This window comes from Thalassophryne amazonica, chromosome 12 (genome assembly GCF_902500255.1).
Source record: "Thalassophryne amazonica chromosome 12, fThaAma1.1, whole genome shotgun sequence".
Taxonomy (NCBI): domain Eukaryota; kingdom Metazoa; phylum Chordata; class Actinopteri; order Batrachoidiformes; family Batrachoididae; genus Thalassophryne; species Thalassophryne amazonica.
The window spans coordinates 72,018,365-72,038,024 of record NC_047114.1 but is presented as its reverse complement, the minus strand read 5'-3'; the positions used below and the strand labels follow the sequence as shown (position 1 = coordinate 72,038,024).

General features: G+C 46.1%; 1 protein-coding gene across 1 annotated transcript in view; it reads right to left on the bottom strand.

Moving 5' to 3' along the window:
* The window catches only part of ak5 (adenylate kinase 5), a 294,513-nt gene that overhangs the window by 110,895 nt on the left and 163,958 nt on the right, over positions 1-19,660 (bottom strand). The window contains 1 exon segment of the mRNA XM_034183075.1: positions 8,547-8,637. Within this exon segment, the coding sequence (XP_034038966.1) occupies positions 8,547-8,637 (91 nt within the window).

The following is a 19,660-nucleotide window of genomic DNA, read 5'->3' as shown; positions in this document are numbered from 1 at the left end:
ACGATTCACAGAGCTCCCTTACCAAAAAAGAGGTATTTCCTTCCCTTGGTCGGATCTACAAATCGACTGGGTAGGACCCCTCACGAAGTCTACAAGAGGAAACAAATATTTCCTCCACTGTCACATGTGACTTCACCAAATGGCTGGAATGTCTAATGTCTCCGAAATGATACAGCCTGTGACGACAGCCTATTTGTTGATGAATACATCTTTTCATGATTGTTGACTACCTATCCACATAAACTCAGATAGAGGAACCTACTTCACCACGCGAAGTCACTTGCAAAAACTCTGGCAAGTGCTGGAGTGAAGGCGAACTCCACATCAGCCACCACCCTCAGTCGTCAGGACAGGTGGAAAAGGGCCCCAACCAAACTGTGGTGATCATCCTGCGCAAATATGTGGCAGACAACCACAGAGACTGGGATGTGAAACTTCTCCTGGTCCTCATGGCCATCCGGGCGACCCCTCACGAATCGACAGGGGTTCTCCCCTTTTCAAATGATGACAGGCAGTCAAATGACACGCCCCCTCCACCTGCTGTACCAGCCAGGGGAGGCAAACATTGCAACAATGTACACGGCTCAACAATACATGACTGACCTGATCTGAACATCTGAAAGCCACCTTCTCCTTTGCTCAAAAACACTTGAACAAAAGCGCAGAAGGTCGAAAAGCCTTACTATGACAAGAAGGCGTCCTACCATGAGATCAAGTGGGGACAAGGTTTGGTACTACTGTTCGGGCAACCCAGCCAGAAAACGACCAGGTTAATTCGCAAGTTGCTACCCCATTGGACTGGGCCGTATTTGGTGACTGACAAACTCTCCGCCGTCATATACCAAATCAAGGTCAGCAAGGGTCAAAAAGAACAGTTTTCAAGTGGGTACACCGCAACCAAATTAAGCCTCACAAAAACCCCATGGGACTCGCACTGGGGACGTCACAGTCACCGATTAAAACTTAAAACCACTCATTAGGTCGAGAGGTCGCCAAAGAAGGAATATCGACATCTGCTGCGTCCCACACAATCGAATCACACCGATCGAGACAAATTAAGGAAAATAACTTAACTTCCAACAGGACACATAAACAACTCAGGAGATCCTCACCAGCACCACGTAGTGAGGGTGAACCACCACGTGAATTTCGTCCTTAATAAAAAAATTTCAAATTTCTAACCATGTTTGTTGTGTTTGCCAGGATGACCTGGCTCATGACCCTGCTGCTCCTCAGCGCAACCTTCGCCAAACACCTCACCAGACGTGGTTGAATTCAGACCAGAATCGGGCATCGTCATGAAGGACCAGCCCGGCTTATTGATAACAACTGAGCCTGCACACACAGAGGGTGTTCGTCAGGCTCGACCCCACAGAAGTGTACAGGGCCAACTTCGCCAGCAGTACAGTGAACCTGGTCTCCTGGTCAGGTAGCCGGTGGACAAGGTCTGTCCTGAAGCATGCTGAGGCAGACATGGTCCACATGCCTACACCAGATGGCGAAGTTCACCGTAACGCAAGCAGAACTGAGCGGACTCAACAAAAGACAGAAGAGGTTCATTGGAGGTCTGCTAATGGCAGCCTCAGCTGTAGGATCCCTCTTTAGTTTTGGCTTATCAGCAGTTAACACCGTCACACTATCAACAGTAAAGAGACATGTTAGCGAGCTCCAAGAGGTAATCCCTGAAATACAGGCTCAGCTTAACGTTACAGAGAAAAGGTCTTGAGACCATCGGACAAACTGTACGAGACACCGTGGTAATCCTTAACTCCCATACTAACGTGCCTCAAAAAGACCGTGGGCATAATTGACCAACTAACGTCAGTGTTGCAGGAAGACTATGCACACACACAGATGTTGAATATGCTCATGGCAGACATGACCCAGGGATGTCAGATCTCCATTGACAGCCTCGCCGTCGGTAGGATTCCACCCCGACATTGTCCCTTTAACCCTGGTCCACCAACTTCTCGAGTCCCCAACCCATAGCCTAGTCACGCCGCTACAAGCTCACCTCGCGTACACATTGGGAAGACTCAATCCCAATCTATGTAGAGACAGAGGATCTGGAAATGGTGTTTCTAATTAACTTGCCGAACGTCATTAGTGAAAACATACTACAGGCTCAAAAGTGTCGTGAACGTAGGTCTCTGGCAAGGAGACAATCACCTTAAGATCCACACACCACCCGTAGTGGCTTCCAACGACGCTAATCTGAGCTATACTTGGTGCCGAATCTCAAAATGTGCACTGTCACAAAAGACATCCATTATTTGGGTCCAGCAACCGTTCATTCGAGATGACACTGCCGGCATCTGCGGTCTCAAAACACTTACTGGGACAAATCGCTGTCCAACGACCATCACGCTGTTCCCCCAAGTCATGGACACTCAGGTAGAGATAGTAGGACAACGCTGGTTAGTCAACACCCCCGAAAAATCAGCCCTACTGGTGTATGACCGTCATGACACGTCGACTCGTATAGAACTTCAGCGAAAAACTTTGTGGGTTACAAGTACCCGAAACTGCCCTGCTCCGTATTGGTGAGGTATCTCTCTACACCTACATCCTGACCAATACAGAGGAGCCATTGAAGTGTCCGACTTTTACAACCAAACCGCTATCGAACTAGACCAACAGACCCTGGAGAAAATCCAGTATGAGGGTTCTCAAGTCATCGACGTGGCACCAATAGATAAAACTTTGAAAGAGATTCGAAATCAAGATCTCAGCCCTACCAAGCCATATCGTATGCTTGGTCTACTCATGACACCTGTTGTTTGTAGCCACCCAATCGTCGGTTACCTGACTACCCTCGACCTTAGCTCTGTGGGCGTACAGATACGCCAATACCCTTCAGAACGTTATAACCAGGTGTTCTCGAGCTCTCGCCAGACTAGCCCGAAGAAAACGACGTGCGGCTGACACCGTCTGAAGACATCGACGCTAACCCAAATTTAGACACGAGAACCCGAACACCAACCAGGTATTCGAGCTACTAAATTTGGATTAGCCAAACTGCCACGAATAATGTAAATAAATAGGCAAATGTAGGATGTAGTACCATAGTCAGACCACTTTAGCACTGTAGTCGTCACCCTAAGCCACTCTGCTAATCGACCACTAACCCTCCTCAGCCTCACCACCAGTGGAAGACATCACCCACCGACCATCACAGCCTTCCTCGTCTTGGCGATTAACCGTTGGAGACCCCAAAGTTGAATCGAGTGGGGGAATGTAGCGGAAAGCTGTGATCAAACAACCAACATCTTAAGCTTGCATTAAGCAGAGGACACTGAGTTTCTTCAAGAAAGATAAACTCCATACAGCAAGGCCTGGTTGGATCCAAGCTTGGATTTGTGTAAAACCATCACCACTAATCAGGATTTAAGACTCCCCAAAGTGCATTCCTCACAGAGCTGTGAATCCTTATCAGTACCCCAAACCAGATGTATCAGCTCCCCTCTTACCATAAAGAACCCTCCACAGAAAACATACTTTCCTCACCAAAAGTCCTAAAAGATGTCTTTCACACTAGACTCAAAATTGTAACCACATTTTTAAAAGGAAATTTCATGTATTGTTGTAACAAAAGAAAAAAAAAAAGGGAAAAGGAAACGTCACTCTTTTCTATTTATGCATGTAAGTATTATATTTGATGTGTTATACTCTGTTCATTGGGGAACATTTACTTAGTATGTTCTTTATATATATATATATATATATATATATATATATGTGTGTGTGTGTGTGTGGTATATAATTCCAGGTAAAACAGTTACAAGATTTATTCTACAGGACTTGTTCGGGTTTTGAAGCGGGAATTTTGGAGCCACGCTGATTTATATATATAAAACTAGATGAAGGAAACTCAGAAACTACATTACCCAGAATTCCTTGGGGGTGGAGCTTGTAAACCTTTTAAAAGAGCTCGCACCTGGGAACTCCTCCTCTTTTTCTCTTCGCCATTCGCTTCTCTTTTCTTTTTCTTGAGTCTAAGACGGGCCCTGGCATCAAGAAAATTTATGATCTCTTTGTTAAAAGCCACGTGCTACTTAAACTCCTTTTTGTTTTGCGCAATTTACTTTTTCGACAGCTAACTTTTGCAACTTTGTCAAGTAAACACGCGGTGCATTCACTTCCTTTTCTGAATTTTCAAATTAAAACCTTTTCTTCTTCAAACTCCAAATTCCTTTCAAACAACATTTTTCTTCTAAAGTCAGATATTTTTGCATTGAGTTTTGATTTGACCAAACTTCCAAAAGACGACGATGAAAGACAAATTTTTGATTTTTGATAGAGAATAACGACGCTCAACTTTTATCTGACGAGCCATACCTCCAGACCGCTGCAGAGAAAAACATCCAGGTCAGATGAGACATTCAACAGTGACTTGAACTGCCACCGCAAAATCACAGCACAATAATCAATCAATCAATTTTATTTAGATAGCGCCAAATCACAACAAACAGTTGCCCCAAGGCGCTTTATATTGTAAGGCAAGGCCATACAATAATTACTTACAAAACCCCAACGGTCAAAACGACCCCCTGTGAGCAAGCACTTGGCGACAGTGGTAAGGAAAAACTCCCTTTTAACAGGAAGAAACCTCCAGCAGAACCAGGCTCAGGAGGGGCAGTCTTCTGCTTGGACTGGTTGGGGCTGAGGGAGAGAACAGGAAAAAGACATGCTGTGGAGGGAGCAGAGATCTAATCAGTAATGATTAAATGCAGAGTGGTTGCATACAGAGCAAAAAGAGAAAGAAACACTCAGTGCATCATGGGAACCCCCCAGCAGTCTAAGTCTATAGCAGCATAACTAAGGGATGGTTCAGGGTCACCTGATCCAGCCCTAACTATAAGCTTTAGCAAAAGGAAGTTTAAGCCTAATCTTAAAAGTAGAGAGGGTGTCTGTCTCCCTGATCTGAATTGGGAGCTGGTTCCACAGGAGAGGAGCCTGAAAGCTGAAGGCTCTGCCTCCCATTCTACTCTACAAACCCTAGGAACTACAAGTAAGCCTGCAGTCTGAGAGCGAAGCGCTCTATTGGGGTGATATGGTACTATGAGGTCCCTAAGATAGATGGGAGCTGATTATTCAAAACCTTATAGAAGAAGAATTTTAAATTCTATTCTAGAATTAACAGGAAGCCAATGAAGAGAGGCCCATATGGGTGAGATATGCTCTCTCCTTCTAGTCCCCGTTAGTACTCTAGCTGCAGCATTTTGATTAACTGAAGGCTTTTCAGGTAACTTTTAGGACACCTGATCAATAATGAATTACAATAGTCCAGCCTAGAGGAAATAAAATGCATGAATAGTTTTTTCAGCATTACTCTAAGACCTTCTAATTTTTAGAGATATTGCATAAATGCAAAAAAGCAGTCCTACATATTTGTTTAATATGCGCTTTTGAATGACATATCCTGATCAAACATGACTCCAAGATTTCTCACAGTATACTAGAGGTCAGGGTAATGCATCCAGAGTAAGGATCTGGTTAGACACCATGTTTCTAAGATTTGTGGGGCCAAGTACAATAACTTCAGTTTTATCTGAGTTTAAAAGCAGGAAATTAGAGGTCATCCATGTCTTTATGTCTGTAAGACAATCCTGCAGTTTAGCTAATTGGTGTTGTGTCCTCTGGCTTCATGGATAGATAAAGCTGGGTATCATCTGCGTAAAATGAAAATTTAAGCAATGCCATCTAATAATACTGCCTAAGGGAAGCATGTATAAAGTGAATAAAATTGGTCCTAGCACAGAACCTTGTGGAACTCCATAATTAACCTTAGTCTGTGAAGAAGATTCCCCATTACATGAACAAATTGTAATCTATTAGATAAATATGATTCAAACCACCGCAGCGCAGTGCCTTTAATACCTATGGCATGCTCTAATCTCTGTAATAAAATTTTATGGTCAACAGTATCAAAAGCAGCACTGAGTCTAAGAGAACAAGCACAGAGATGAGTCCACTGTCTGAGGCCATAAGAAGATCATTTGTAACCTTCACTAATGCTGTTTCTGTACTATGATGAATTCTAAACCCTGACTGAAACTCTTCAAATAGACCATTCCTCTGCAGATGATCAGTTGTTTTACAACTACCCTTTCAAGAATTTTGAGAGAAAAGTGTTATGTGGGCCGCTGAAGAGGAGGTACTGCTGGCCCACTACCACCAGATGGCGCCCTGCTTGGAGTGCGGGCTCCAAGCACGAGAGGGCGCCAGACCCAGAGGAAGTGACAGCTGTCACTCATCACACCAGCTGTCATCATCTACACCACTACTTAAGCCGGACTGCAACTCCACCTCCCCGCCGAGAAATCGACTACCATAAAAAGGTAATTTCTCTGCTGACAGACACTTTGTGTGTTTAACCTGAACTTCTGTTACAGCCGTTTTCCTGGAGTGTTTCCTTGTCTGAGGGATTGGCGTTTGGTGTGACAGCGACGGCTTCGCCTCACATCCCAACCCAGATAAGTGGTTGAACCAGGAGCTGTACGAGTGTGTGATTGGAGGTGGAGGTGCTCCCTCCTAACTGTGTTTGGACTGTGGATTACTGAGTGTGCGGACTCACACTCATACATCTTTCTGCCAGCAGTACCAGGGTCGACAGCTGAAGACAGAGGCCACCTGGGGACTCGGGACTTGGCGGCTCCAGTGTTCTTCAGACCGTTGGTGGTGGAAGCCGTGTGGGACGCGGCTTCTCTCTCGTCAGGGGTCTTCTATCTTCGAGCCTGCCCACACGTCACCTGGTGTTTATTGACTGTGCAAATTTCTGTACATTTAGTTGTGTATTATCACAACATTAAATTGTTACTTTTTAGCTTACTCATTGTCCGTTCATTTGCGCCCCCTGTTGTGGGTCCATGCTACGACACCTTCCCAACAAAAAGGGAGGTTGGAGATTGGCCTATAATTAGCTAAGATAGCTGGGTCAAGTGATGGCTTTTTAAGTAATGGTTTAATTACTGCCACCTTAAAAGCCTGTGGTACATAGCCAACTAATAAGATAGATTGATCATATTTAAGATCGAAGCATTAAATAATGGTAGGGCTTCCTTGAGCAGCCTGGTAGGAATGGGGTCTAATAGACATGTTGATGGTTTGGATGAAGTAACTAATGAAAATAACTCAGACAGAACAATCTGAGAGAAAGAGTCTAACCAAATACCGGCATCACTGAAAGCAGCCAAAGATAACGATACGTCTTTGGGATGGTTATGAGTAATTTTTTCTCTAATAGTTAAAAATTTTATTAGCAAAGAAAGTCATGAAGTCATTACTAGTTAAAGGAATACTCGGGCTCAATAGAGCTCTGACTCTTGTCAGCCTGGCTACAGTGCTGAAAAGAACCTGGGGTTGTTCTTATTTTCTTCAATTAGTGATGAGTAGTAAGATGTCCTAGCTTTACGGAGGGCTTTTTTATAGAGCAACAGACTCTTTTTCCAGGCTAAGTGAAGATCTTCTAAATTAGTGAGACGCCATTTCCTCTCCAACTTAGGGTTATCTGCTTTAAGCTGCGAGTTTGTGAGTTATACCACAGAGTCAGGCACTTCTGATTAAAGCTCTCTTTTTCAGAGGAGCTACAGCATTCAAAGTTGTCTTCAATGAGGATGTGAAACTATTGACGAGATACTCTATCTCACTTACAGAGTTAGGTAGCTACTCTGCACTGTGTTGGTATATGGCATTAGAGAACATAAAGAAGGAATCATATCCTTAAACCTAGTTACAGCGCTTTCTGAAAGACTTCTAGTGTAATGAAACTTATTCCCCACTGCTGGGTAGTCCATCAGAGTAAATGTACATGTTATTAAGAAATGATCAGACAGAAGGGAGTTTTCAGGGAATACTGTTAAGTCTTCAATTTCCATACCATAAGTCAGAACAAGATCTAAGATATGATTAAGTGGTGGGTGGACTCATTTACATTTTGAGCAAAGCCAATTGAGTCTAATAATAGATTAATGCATTGTTGAGGCTGTCATTCTCAGCATCTGTGTGGATGTTAAAATTCGCCCCACTATAATTATCTTATCTGAGCTAAGCACTAAGTCAGACAAAAGGCTGAAAATTCACAGAGAAACTCACAGTAACGACCAGGTGGACGATAGATAATAACAAATACAACTGGTTTTTTGGGACTTCCAATTTGGATGGACAAGACTAAGACTCAAGCTTTCAAATGAATTAAAGCTTTAAATAACAGAATTAAATAACAGAAATCATCCCCGCCACTGACGAAACCAAGCAGGTCAGACCGGCAGAGCCTCTTGTCAAGGTCCCTGACGAAGCTGTGTGGCGGACGGAGCGTTGACTGAACCAGACGGCGTCCAGCATCGGACGTCATAGAGACCCGCTGCACTGCGCAAAGTAAGACTGGGCTATGTTGTCAGATAAACAGAGTGGCTTTATTTAACTCTATTCAAAATCATCAATCTTCTCTCATATATCATTGCTCATTGAATGTCGTCATCATTAAATTAATACATTGAACATTTAAACACTGTTTTTGGTGTGTATTACAAAAAACATCATCTTACCAGCAGCGGGCTCTTTGGAGGAACACAGCTTATTATCCAAAGTCATGCTAATATCGCAGAAGACCTCCTCTTCATCTCGGTCAGCATCCAGCTGAAACGAGAAACACACTGTGATTTAGGAAGATTCTTGCTTTTTGAAGTGGATTTTGAAACTGACAAACAAGCTCATTCTAAGCTGCATGTGACTTCAAAACCGCCTCTGCTTTGGCTACATTCAAACAACATCCTTTCTGCGGGTTGTGTGGACGTGTTATTTGAGTTTTTGAGCATAGCCACAATTAAACAGTCAGAAAAGAGTGGATTATTTCCTTGATTAAATACATTTTCTGTGCAGAAACATTGTCCAGTACATGGACCCATTCACTGCATACGTCACCTCACTTTAGAACATACAGCAACTACGGCGAAACAATCACAAAGTAATGTTTACTTGTCTGATTTAGTACATTTCTGTGTGGAAATGGTCCTTCTCTCTCTCGTTTTCTCTCTCTCTCTCTCTCTCTCTCTCTCTCTGGTAACTGGTAACCATGCCTGCTCCTAATCCATCATCAATTATCCAGCCAGCAGGTGGCAGCAGCAATGATATTACTCAAGCAAAACAAATTTGCTTTTTGAATTGATCTGATAAAAAGTGCTAATGTGCTTTTTTTTTTTTTTTTTTTTTAGCAAAAATGCTTTACAGTGATGCCACATGTTCACCAATTCACACACCAGTGTCCTTGCCCAAGGGACCTTAATAAATTCCACTGTGACAGGGAATCAAACTGAGGATCCTCTAGTCTTGAGCCCATTGCATTAGCCACTGCTCTGATGCATCAAACCAAGTTTTAATGAGTTTCTTCACATTATCTGCCCCTTTAATCTGGGGAGTTAACAAAAAGGTGTAATTAATATATTTTTGAGTTGTGTTAAAAAACTTGACTCCGTGCATTATACATTAATGGACACTCATGAACCCATCACATCACATTTTACATACTAAGATCCTGCCATCCTGAATGAAGCTCATTATAAGATGACACACAAGAGCACATTGATGCCGATGTATTTTATATTCAGTGCACCATGGAAACTACAATAATACCCAATTAATTACATCCCTTGTTTGTCAAGTGGTGTGTTAGATGCTTCAGCAGAAGGCTGATGTCCTTTGCACATGCACTGTTTGCTAATGGACCATGAAAACAATCTTGCTTTCTCAGTTTGAAAATGGCAGTATGTGAGTCCTCCTAGTGGAGACATCCCTCCGCTTTCAATCAGTGAAACAGATTGGCAAACAAGGACAGACAAAGTGCAACAGAAGCTTATATGTCACACCCAGAAGGACTGTTTCCTTTAAAATGAAGATAAATATTGTAAATGAATGAACAGTGATGGCAGTTATAGGAGGGGTGGTCAGGTAGGTAAAAGGGAAGGCAAGCACAGCGATAACCAATAATGAAAGGTGTTACCATGGCAACAACTTTTAAAAGGGCATTAGCAACTGATGTTTTCATCGGAGGATCCCTTGAGCCCCCAGACTCGACGAAGGGAAACAGATGACATTGAGGATTTCCCAGGAGACAGTGACATAAAAAAAAAAACACAAAACAAAACAAACAAACAAAAAAAGAAAACCCCCAGGCTACTCAGACCTCAGTGTCTGACATCATGAGCTGCCAATGTGACAGTCTCTTTGAAGTCCAACTATATTCTGACTCTGAGTGAGAGCTGCCATATAATCCCATTATATATTCCTGAAGCAGCTGCTAGAGACTGCCAGACTAAAGTGTCCTTACTCAAGGACAGATTAGCTTCACTCCTTTTTTGGGAGAAGATCTCTTCTGACTTGTTCAGTCATTTCACAGTTTCTTCATTGCATAGAACGGATGAGCTGATGCTTTTGTCAAACAATGTTTCATCATCATCATCATCAGCAGCAGCAGCAGCAGCTGCAGCTGAACTGTTTTACATTCATGGACTGAATAAGAGACCAAGTATGAGACATTCAAGATGAATGATGAAAAATAAAATCATATAACAACGATAAACACAAAATAAAATTTGAAATACATTTTTTTTAAAAGCTGTACACTGCACTAATGATCACTAAGGTGCCAGAAAAATATATGCAACAAGAGCAATCAGAGAATTCTGACATCCGCCAATCTGCATCCGGATCACCTCCAAAATTCAGTGGAGTCTTCCATGGCGTAATATGTATCTGTGGTGCAAATTTGGTGAGAATCCGTTAAGTAGTTTTGACATAATCCTTCAAAGCCTATATAAAGTAAAATCTTGATCCAGAATTCAGATCACCTCCAAAATTCAGTGGAGTCTTGCATGGCCTAGTATCTATCTGTGATGAAAATTTTGTTAATATCCGTGCAGTAGTTTTGACGTAATCCTGCTAACAGACAGACAGACACACAAATAAGTAAATAAACACTGATGATTTTATTTCATCCTTGGCTGACACAATAAATTTAGAGAAGAATTTTCAGCACACTTAGATCCATGCAGTTCTTTATTTATTTATTTTTTAACCAAGCAGCCTTGTTGTGTGGGCCGCAGAAGAGGAGGTACTGCTGGCCCACCACCAGAGGGCGCCCTGCCTGAAGTGCGGGCTTCAGGCACGAGAGGGCGCTGCCGCCACGGACACAGCCGGGGGTGACAGCTGTCACTCATTATCTCATGACAGCTGTCATCCATCTACACTTCATCATTCCACTCCAAAAAAACTGGACGTCATCTCCACCTCGTTGCCGAGATATCATCTACCTGTGAAGGTAATATTCTCAGCCTTAACTGTGTCTTAGTCTGAACTCTTTTTGCAGCCGCTTTCCTGTGGTGTTCCCTATCTGAGAGATTGGCGTTTGGTGTGATCAGCGACGGCTTCGCTTCACACCCCAACCAGATAAGTGGTTAGACAGGGCTGCACAAGTGTGTGTTAGAGGTGGAGGTGGAATTCTCACCATTGTTGTTACTGGGTGTGCACGCACCCACATATGACTGTTTTTGCTCCTCGCCAGCAGTACCAGATCCGACACTCGGAGACGGTGGCCACCTGGGGACTCGGAACTTGGCGGCTCCAGTATTCTCCAGGTTCGGTGGCGGAGGAAATCGTGTGGTTCCGGTTCTTCTCAGGACAGACGTCTTCTATCCTCGAGCCTGCCCACACGTCACCTTTGTGGATTGACTGTTTGCTCAATTTCTGTAATCCTCTGTGTTTTTGTTGTGCTCTTTCACAACAGTAAAGTGTTCATATTCGACTCTTTCATTGTCCGATCATTTGCGCCCCCTGTTGTGGGTCCGTGTCACTACACTTTCTCAACAGGATATCTCAACCAGCGTCATCAATCCCGAGGGGCGTCAACCATCTGTTGGACAACCAATGGAAGAGCAGGGTGCACAGGCGTCTGCAGGAGGAGTGATTGGTGAGTTGCAGCAAATCCTCACCACCTTTACCGCTCGGTTGGATTTGATGATCGAGCAAAACGTCATCCTTAACCGCAGGATGGAGGCTCTCACGGCGCAGGTGGAAGCGCGCGCTCAGGGTGCTGCTGCAGCTCCTCCTCCTGCCGACCCGGTGCAGAATATAGACGTTCCACTGGTCGTTCAATGACCCCCCCCACCATCCCCTGAAGCATACATAAGTCCCCCAGAGCCGTACGGAGGTTGTGTGGAGACGTGCGCGGACTTTCTTATGCAGTGTTCACTCGTCTTTGCACAACGTCCCGTCATGTATGCGTCTGACGCCAGTAAGGTGGCTTATGTTATTAACTTGCTTCGTGGTGAGGCACGTGCTTGGGCTACAGCGCCTTGGGAGCAAAATTCACGGCTCCTTACCACTTATACTGGGTTTGTGAGGGAGTTCAAAATGGTTTTTGATCACCCTAATAGAGGAGAAACTGCTTCAACTGTGCTGCTGTCTATGAGACAGGGGCGCCGGAGCGCAGCCAAATATGCAGTCGACTTCCGCATCGTGGCTGAGAGGTCCGGCTGGAATAACGTTGTGCTCCACGCCACCTTCATAAACGGACTGTCGTCAGTCCTGAAGGAGCACCTGGTAGCCAAGGAAGAACCGCGGGATCTAGATGGGCTTATTGATCTCGTTTATACGGTTAGACAATCGGTTAGATGAGCGCCGTCGGGAGCGAGACGAAGGACGTGGCCAGGCACGCGCCGTCCCTCTCCCTTCCGGGTCCGAAAAGGTTCCGCCCTCCCCACGCTCCACAGCCTCAACGCTCCGTGTGGCTACAGCTCCCCCTGCTGACGAAGCTATGGACATGAGCAGGGCCACATTTAGACCACCTAACAGACAGAGGAGGCTGGCCCGCGGGGAGTGCTTTGTCTGTGGCTCGAGTGAGCATCTACAGAGAGACTGCCCCAAGCGGTTAAACACCAACGCCTGCCCCCTAGAAACTGGGCTTAGGGTGGGCCAAGACATTCACGTGGGGCATGCACATATTTCCACACGACTCCCAGTTACAATCCTGAGCGGGGATTTAACCCTTCAAGCCCCAGCACTGGTGGACATGGGGTCAGAAGGGAATCTGCTAGACAGCAGATGGGCTAGGGAGGTAGGGCTCCCTCTGGTGACGCTCCCTTTGCCATTGCAGGTGCGGGCACTAGATGGCACCCTTCTCCCTTTAATCACACACAAGACACAACCAGTAACTCTGGTGGTGTCTGGAAATCATCGGGAGGAGATCGAGTTTTTTGTGACTCCTTCTACCTCCCGCATGATTTTGGGCTTCCCTTGGATGTTGAAACACAATCCCCGGATTGATTGGCCGTCTGGGGTGGTGGTTCAGTGGAGCGAAACCTGCCATCGGGTGTGTTTAGGATCCTCGGTTCCTCCAGGTTTACAGGCTAAGGAGGAGGTCAAAGTCCCTCCCAATCTGACGGCAGTGCCGGTTGAGTACCACGATCTTGCTGACGTCTTCAGCAAGGATCTGGCGCTCACCCTTCCCCTGCACCGTCCGTATGATTGTGCCATTTGTTTAATTCCGGGCGATGAGTTTCCGTCCAGCAGGCTGTACAATCTCTCATGACCTGAGCGCGAATCAATGGAGACCTACATCCGGGACTCATTAGCTGCCGGGCTGATCCGGAATTCCACCTCCCCGATGGGTGCAGGTTTCTTTTTTGTGGGCAAGAAAGACGGCGGACTCCGTCCATGCATTGATTACAGCGGGCTGAATGAGATTACGGTTCGCAATCGATACCCGTTGCCCCTGTTAGATTCAGTGTTCACGCCCCTGCATGGAGCCAAAATCTTCACCAAGTTGGATCTTAGAAATGCATACCACCTGGTTCGGATCCGGAAGGGAGACGAGTGGAAGACGGCATTTAACACCCTGTTAGGTCATTTTGAGTACCTGGTCATGCCGTTCGGCCTCACTAACGCCCCCGCGACATTCCAAGCTTTGGTTAATGACGTCTTGCGGGACTTCCTGCACCGATTCGTCTTCGTATACCTGGACGATATACTCATCTTTTCTCTGGATCCTGAGACTCATGTCCAGCATGTACGTCAGGTCCTGCAGCGGTTGTTGGAGAACCGGCTGTTTGTGAAGGGCGAGAAGCGTGAGTTTCACCGCACCTCTTTGTCCTTCCTGGGGTTTATCATCTCCTCCAACTCCGTCGCCCCTGATCCAGCCAAGGTTGCGGCGGTGAGAGATTGGCCCCAACCAACAAGCCGTAGGAAGCTGCAACAGTTCCTCGGCTTTGCAAATTTCTACAGGAGGTTCATTAAGGGCTACAGTCAGGTAGTTAGCCCCCTGACAGCCCTGACCTCCACTAAAGTTCCCTTCACCTGGTCAGATTGGTGCGAAGCCGCGTTTAGGGAGTTGAAACGACGGTTCTCGACTGCACCAGTTCTGGTGCAGCCCGACCCTGGCCGCCAGTTTGTGGTTGAAGTGGACGCCTCTGACTCAGGGATAGGAGCTGTGCTATCCCAGAGCGGAGAGACCGATAAGGTTCTTCACCCATGTGCCTACTTTTCTCGCAGGTTGACCCCGGCTGAACGGAACTATGACATCGGCAACCGAGAACTCCTTGCGGTGAAAGAGGCTCTTGAGGAGTGGAGACACCTGTTGGAGGGAGCGTCTGTGACGTTCACGGTTTTCACTGACCATCGGAACCTGGAGTATATCAGGACTGCCAAGCGGCTGAACCCCAGGCAAGCCCGCTGGTCACTGTTCTTCGGGCGTTTTGACTTCCGGATCACCTATCGCCCTGGGACCAAGAACCAAAGAACAGATGCCTTGTCCCGGGTACACGAAGACGAAGTCAAAACTGAGCTGTCGGATCCACCGGAGCCCATCATTCCGGAGTCCACTATCATGGCCACCCTCACCTGGGACGTGGAGAAGACCGTCCGGGAGGCCCTGGCACGGAACCCGGACCCCGGAACTGGACCAAAAAATCGTCTGTACATCCCACCAGAGGCCAGAGATGCAGTCTTGGATTTCTGTCACGGATCCAAGCTCTCCTGTCATCCAGGGGTGCGAAGGACCGTGGCAGTTGTCCGGCAGCGCTTCTGGTGGGCATCTATGGAAGCTGACGTCCGGGAGTATATCCAGGCCTGCACCATCTGTGCCAGGGGCAAGGCAGACCATAAGAGGACCCAAAGACTTCTCCAGCCGCTCCCGGTGCCTCATCGCCCCTGGTCCCATATCTGCCTGGATTTCTTCACGGGCCTCCCGCTGTCCCAGGGCATGACTACCATCCTGACAATAGTGGACCGGTTCTCCAAGGCAACCCACTTCGTGGCCCTCCCGAAGCTCGCAACGGCCCAGGAGACTGCTGACCTCCTGGTCCACCACGTCGTTCGTCTGCATGGGATACCAGCTGACATAGTCTCGGATCGTGGTCCCCAGTTTTCCTCTCAAGTCTGGAGGAGTTTCTGCAGGGAACTGGGGGCCACCGTGAGCCTCTCGTCTGGGTACCACCCACAGACAAACGGACAGGCAGAACGGGCCAACCAAGAGTTGGAACAGACCCTCCGCTGTGTGACATCAGCGCACCCGACGGCCTGGAGTAACCATCTGGCCTGGATCGAGTATGCACACAACAGTCAGGTGTCTTCTGCCACCGGCCTCTCCCCATTTGAGGTGTGTCTGGGGTACCAGCCCCCGTTGTTTCCCGTGGTGGAGGGAGAGGTCGGTGTGCCCTCGGTCCAGGCCCACCTGCGGAGGTGCCATCGGGTGTGGCGCACCGCCCGTTCTGCCTTATTGAAGGCCCAGACGAGGGCTAAGACCCATGCAGACCACCGGCGGTCCCCGGCCCCTGCATACCAGCCCGGGCAGGAGGTATGGTTATCTACTAAGGACATTCCCCTGCAGGTGGACTCACCCAAACTTATGGACAGATTCATTGGACCCTTCAAGATCATCAAAATCCTCAGTCCTGCTGCAGTGAAGCTCCAACTCCCGGCTTCACTGCGGATCCACCCTGTTTTTCATGTCTCCCGGATTAAACCACACATCACCTCACCCCTCTGTGCTCCCAGTCCGGCACCGCCTCCTGCCCGGATCATCGAGGGGGAGCCGGCTTGGACAGTGCGCCGGCTCCTGGACGTCCGTCGAATGGGCCAGGGGTTCCAGTATTTGGTGGACTGGGAGGGGTATGGACCCGAAGAACGCTCCTGGGTAAAGAGGAGCTTCATCCTGGACCCGGCCCTCCTGGCCGATTTCTACCATCGTCACCCGGACAAGCCTGGTCGGGTGCCAGGAGGCGCCCGTTGAGGGGGGGGGGGTCCTGTTGTGTGGGCTGCCAGAAGAGGAGGTACTGCTGGCCCACCACCAGAGGGTGCCCTGGCTGAAGTGCGGGCTTCAGGCATGAGAGGGCGCTGCCGCCACGGACACAGCCGGGGGTGACAGCTGTCACTCATTATCTCATGACAGCTGTCATCCATCTACACTTCATCATTCCACTCCATAAAAACCGGACGTCATCTCCACCTCCTTGCCGAGATATCATCTACCTGTGAAAGTAATAGTCTCAGCCTTAACTGTGTCTTAGTCTGAACTCTTTTTGCAGCCGCTTTCCTGTGGTGTTCCCTATCTGAGAGATTGGTGTTTGGTGTGATCAGCGACGGCTTCGCTTCACACCCCAACCAGATAAGTGGTTAGACAGGAGCTGCACGAGTGTGTGTTAGAGGTGGAGGTGGAATTCCCACCATTGTTGTTACTGGGTGTGCACGCACCCACATATGACTGTTTTTGCTCCTCGCCAGCAGTACCAGATCTGACACTCGGAGACGCTGGCCACCTGGGGACTCGGAACTTGGCGGCTCCAGTATTCTCCAGGTTCGGTGGCGGAGGAAATCGTGTGGTTCCGGTTCTTCTCAGGACAGACGTCTTCTATCCTCGAGCCTGCCCACACGTCACCTTTGTGGATTGACTGTTTGCTCAAATTCTGTAATCCTCTGTGTTTTGTTGTGCTCTTTCACAACAGTAAAGTGTTCATATTCGACTCTTTCATTGTCCGATCATTTGCGCCCCCTGTTGTGGGTCCGTGTCACTACACTTTCTCAACAAGGCTTGTCTTATGTAGTCTAGAATTCATTCAGTGTAATCATTATACTGAACTACAACTCCCAACTAAACACAAGTAACCTTATACAGGTGTAACCCCTTTTTCTGATGACACTGATTGAATTCTAGGTTCCATACAACCAATCCAAAATCAAAAGTTTAACTACAAAATACATTAAAAAGAATTGCATGGATCTAAAAATGCCAAAAATTCTTCTTTAAATTAATAATAATAAGAAAAAAAAATATTAAATCTATGTTTTACATTTAAACATTGTTATTGATAACAATATGTATATTATTAAATATTAACAATGACTTTCATCCTCCATCCCCACAGTCCATGCATGTAGAAAGCACCCTGCAAAAAGCTAAATTTAAGCCTGACAAAGATGTGGTTTAGACTTCAGTGTGATACTACTACTACTACTACTACTACAACTAATAATAATAATAATAATAATAATAACAACAACAACAATCAGTGTTGGGAGTAATGCCTTGCAAAAGTAATGCAATTGCAGTAATGTATTACTATTTAATGTAACGCAGCAATATAAGGCATTATAAATTTTCAGTAATATCACACTTGTTTCATATTTTAGGTACCACGAAGGTAGTGTAGAGACTGATGTTCTGCTCCTGACACTTTTCTTGTAGTTGCCGCGCAGAGATCATGTCCACGGTGCTGCGTTCACTCCTGAATCCACACTAGCTCTTTGGTAGAGAGACTGACTGCGAGACCAGGTTTGGGAGCGAAGCGTACTGAGCTTGAAGACCAAGTTGAAGGTGTATCATGCTGTGGTGCTCCCATCCCCACTGTTCGCCAGTGAAACGTGGACACTCTACAGACACCACGCCAGACAGCTGAACACCTTCTACATCAATCAATCAATCAATTTTTTTTATATAGCGCCAAATCACAACAAACAGTTGCCCCAAGGCGCTTTATATTGTAAGGCAAGGCCATACAATAATTATGTAAAACCCCAACGGTCAAAACGACCCCCTGTGAGCAAGCACTTGGCTACAGTGGGAAGGAAAAACTCCCTTTTAACAGGAAGAAACCTCCAGCAGAACCAGGCTCAGGGAGGGGCAGTCTTCTGCTGGGACTGGTTGGGGCTGAGGGAGAGAACCAGGAAAAAGACATGCTGTGGAGGGGAGCAGAGATCGATCACTAATGATTAAATGCAGAGTGGTGCATACAGAGCAAAAAGAAAAAGAAACAGTGCATCATGGGAACCCCCCAGCAGTCTACGTCTATAGCAGCATAACTAAGGGATGGTTCAGGGTCACCTGATCCAGCCCTAACTATAAGCTTTAGCAAAAAGGAAAGTTTTAAGCCTAATCTTAAAAGTAGAGAGGGTGTCTGTCTCCCTGATCTGAATTGGGAGCTGGTTCCACAGGAGAGGAGCCTGAAAGCTGAAGGCTCTGCCTCCCATTCTACTCTTACAAACCCTAGGAACTACAAGTAAGCCTGCAGTCTGAGAGCGAAGCGCTCTATTGGGGTAATATGGTACTACGAGGTCCCTAAGATAAGATGGGACCTGATTATTCAAAACCTTATAAGTAAGAAGAAGAATTTTAAATTCTATTCTAGAATTAACAGGAAGCCAATGAAGAGAAGCCAATATGGGTGAGATATGCTCTCTCCTTCTAGTCCCCGTCAGTACTCTAGCTGCAGCATTTGAATTAACTGAAGGCTTTTTAGGGAACTTTTAGGACAACCTGATAATAATGAATTACAATAGTCCAGCCTAGAGGAAATAAATGCATGAATTAGTTTTTCAGCATCACTCTGAGACAAGACCTTTCTGATTTTAGAGATATTGCGTAAATGCAAAAAAGCAGTCCTACATATTTGTTTAATATGCACTTTGAATGACATATCCTGATCAAAAATGACTCCAAGATTTCTCACAGTATTACTAGAGGTCAGGGTAATGCCATCCAGAGTAAGGATCTGGTTAGACACCATGTTTCTAAGATTTGTGGGGCCAAGTACAATAACTTCAGTTTTATCTGAGTTTAAAAGCAGGAAATTAGAGGTCATCCATGTCTTTATGTCTGTAAGACAATCCTGCAGTTTAGCTAATTGGTGTGTGTCCTCTGGCTTCATGGATAGATAAAGCTGGGTATCATCTGCGTAACAATGAAAATTTAAGCAATACCGTCTAATAATACTGCCTAAGGGAAGCATGTATAAAGTGAATAAAATTGGTCCTAGCACAGAACCTTGTGGAACTCCATAATTAACTTTAGTCTGTGAAGAAGATTCCCCATTTACATGAACAAATTGTAATCTATTAGACAAATATGATTCAAACCACCGCAGCGCAGTGCCTTTAATACCTATGGCATGCTCTAATCTCTGTAATAAAATTTTATGGTCAACAGTATCAAAAGCAGCACTGAGATCTAACAGAACAAGCACAGAGATGAGTCCACTGTCCGAGGCCATAAGAAGATCATTTGTAACCTTCACTAATGCTGTTTCTGTACTATGATGAATTCTAAAACCTGACTGAAACTCTTCAAATAGACCATTCCTCTGCAGATGATCAGTTAGCTGTTTTACAACTACCCTTT